At 58.8% G+C, this 3,015-nt stretch overlaps 1 protein-coding gene across 1 annotated transcript; it reads left to right on the top strand.

Annotated features, from left to right (window-relative positions):
- LOC101571660 (heat shock 70 kDa protein 1) lies at positions 1-2,254 on the top strand. The gene has a single exon (XM_004624293.2). The coding sequence runs from the start codon at positions 2-4 to the stop codon at positions 1,925-1,927; it is 1,926 nt and encodes a 641-aa protein (XP_004624350.1). The 5' UTR covers position 1; the 3' UTR covers positions 1,928-2,254.
- Positions 2,255-3,015: the final 761 nt, after the last annotated feature.

Raw genomic sequence — 3,015 nt, 5'->3', positions numbered from 1 at the left:
CATGGCCAAGAACACGGCGATCGGCATCGACCTGGGCACCACCTACTCGTGCGTGGGGGTGTTCCAGCACGGCAAGGTGGAGATCATCGCCAACGACCAGGGCAACCGCACCACCCCCAGCTACGTGGCTTTCACCGACACCGAGCGGCTGATCGGGGATGCGGCCAAGAACCAGGTGGCGCTGAACCCGCAGAACACGGTGTTTGACGCCAAGCGGCTGATCGGCCGCAAGTTCGGCGACCCGGTGGTGCAGTCGGACATGAAGCACTGGCCCTTCCACGTGATCGGCGAGGGCGACAAGCCCAAGGTGCAGGTGAGCTACAAGGGGGAGACGAAGGCCTTCTACCCCGAGGAGATCTCGTCGATGGTGCTGACGAAGATGAAGGAGATCGCCGAGGCGTACCTGGGCTGCCCGGTGAGCAACGCGGTGATCACCGTGCCCGCCTACTTCAACGACTCGCAGCGGCAGGCCACGAAGGACGCGGGCGTGATCGCGGGGCTGAACGTGCTGCGCATCATCAACGAGCCCACGGCGGCCGCCATCGCCTACGGCCTGGACCGCACGGGCAAGGGGGAGCGCAACGTGCTCATCTTCGACCTGGGCGGGGGCACCTTCGACGTGTCGGTCCTGACCATCGACGACGGCATCTTCGAGGTGAAGGCCACGGCGGGGGACACGCACCTGGGCGGGGAGGACTTCGACAACCGGCTGGTGAACCACTTCGTGGAGGAGTTCAGGAGGAAGCACAAGAAGGACATCAGCCAGAACAAGCGCGCCGTGAGGCGGCTGCGCACGGCCTGCGAGCGCGCCAAGAGGACGCTGTCGTCCAGCACGCAGGCCAGCCTGGAGATCGACTCGCTGTTCGAGGGCGTCGACTTCTACACATCCATCACGCGCGCGCGCTTCGAGGAGCTGTGCTCCGACCTGTTCCGCGGCACCCTGGAGCCCGTGGAGAAGGCGCTGCGCGACGCCAAGATGGACAAGGCGCAGATCCACGACCTGGTGCTGGTGGGCGGCTCCACGCGCATCCCCAAGGTGCAGAAGCTGCTGCAGGACTTCTTCAACGGGCGCGACCTCAACAAGAGCATCAACCCCGACGAGGCGGTGGCCTACGGGGCGGCGGTGCAGGCGGCCATCCTGATGGGGGACAAGTCGGAGAACGTGCAGGACCTGCTGCTGCTCGACGTGGCGCCGCTGTCGCTGGGGCTGGAGACGGCGGGCGGCGTGATGACGGCCCTGATCAAGCGCAACTCCACCATCCCCACCAAGCAGACGCAGATCTTCACCACCTACTCGGACAACCAGCCCGGGGTGCTGATCCAGGTGTACGAGGGCGAGCGCGCCATGACGAAGGACAACAACCTGCTGGGCCGCTTCGAGCTCAGCGGCATCCCGCCGGCGCCGCGCGGCGTGCCCCAGATCGAGGTGACCTTCGACATCGACGCCAACGGCATCCTCAACGTCACGGCCACCGACAAGAGCACCGGCAAGGCCAACAAGATCACCATCACCAATGACAAGGGCCGCCTGAGCAAGGAGGAGATCGAGCGCATGGTGCAGGAGGCCGAGAGGTACAAGGCGGAGGACGAGGTGCAGCGCGAGCGCGTGGCGGCCAAGAACGCGCTCGAGTCCTACGCCTTCAACATGAAGAGCGCCGTGGAGGACGAGGGCCTCAAGGGCAAGATCAGCGAGGCGGACAAGAAGAGGGTGCTGGACAAGTGCCAGGAGGTCATCTCCTGGCTCGACTCCAACAGCCTGGCCGACAAGGACGAGTTCGAGCACAAGAGGAAGGAGCTGGAGCAGGTGTGTAGCCCCATCATCAGCGGACTGTACCAGGGCGCGGGTGGCCCCGGGCCGGGCGGCTTCGGGGCGCAGGCGCCCAAGGGCGGCTCTGGCTCCGGCCCCACCATCGAGGAGGTGGATTAGCCGCCCTGGGAACCCAGCGGTCCTTTGGGCCGACCCCTTCCTCCTGGGCCCCTGCCGGCTCTCTGTGTTGTGTAACTGAGGCCCATGCCTTCAGTGTGTCGGTCCTGAAGTGAAGTCACCGCCTGGCGGGCTGAGGCGCTAGCTCTTGCATTTTTGTGGTTTCTAAGTCTTGGTATTTAGGTTAAGTGCAAGTGTTGTAAGGTGGTTTTATTTTCTTCCCTCCAACTAATCAGTGCTGCCACCTTGTGTACAGTTTTTTGCTTTGCACCCAGACAAAGAAATCAGTATTTTTATTTTGTGAATTGATGAAAAATAAAAGGTTAAAGATGTGTTTGTCTGTCAGTTTTTGGGAGGGGTAATGCCATTTGTTATGCGTGAGTTTCATACATCTTAGAAGGCTGGAAAATGGTAGTACTTCAGGAGAAAGGTAGATTATTGAGGGCTGGCTTTGGGGGAATATTGTTAGGATTGAATGGGGCTTGTGTGCAACACGTTAAGGAAAAGACAAAAGTTCTGGTTATTTCATCTTGATGGGAATGGGGTTGTTTCAGGTACTATTACTGCAGAAGTGGTTTGGGGGAAAACGATGATTAAATGGTGAGAATTGGGGTGCTATGTGGGAAGTAGGCTAATGTGGGATGATGGATACCTTGAGCTCAGAGACCCAAATTTCAGTTCTTCAGCATTTTGTGTGGGCCCTGGCTGCAGTGTTTTTTTTGTTTTTGTTTTTGTGTTTTTAGTTTTTTGCGGTACTGGGGATTGAACTTGGGACCCTGCGCTTGCCAGGCAAGCTATCTCCCTGGCCCCTAAATAAGATTTTTTTTTTTTTTTTTTTGCTCCGAATGCCTTCAGGGCAGGTTTGGCTGGCTTGAGTTGTGGAGGTGGAACCACAGCAACCTGAGCCTGACTGCTTTGTTAAAGCAGCCACTTAAAGAACTGAGCTAAGGGGCAGGTTCGCAGATTTTTTTTTTTTTTTTTTAAAGAGGGGATTGAGGGGCTGGAGAGATGGCTCAGTGGTCTAAAGCGCCTACTCAGAACAAGCTCGGCAAGGCATCAGGGACCGCGGTTCAATCCCCCAGCACCACATG

The sequence above is a fragment of the Octodon degus genome, unplaced genomic scaffold (genome assembly GCF_000260255.1).
Source record: "Octodon degus isolate 3935 unplaced genomic scaffold, OctDeg1.0 scaffold00005, whole genome shotgun sequence".
In the NCBI taxonomy this organism is placed as follows: Eukaryota; Metazoa; Chordata; class Mammalia; order Rodentia; family Octodontidae; genus Octodon; species Octodon degus.
Note: the sequence above shows the minus strand (reverse complement) of the source record. Positions and strands in the feature narration are given on the sequence as shown.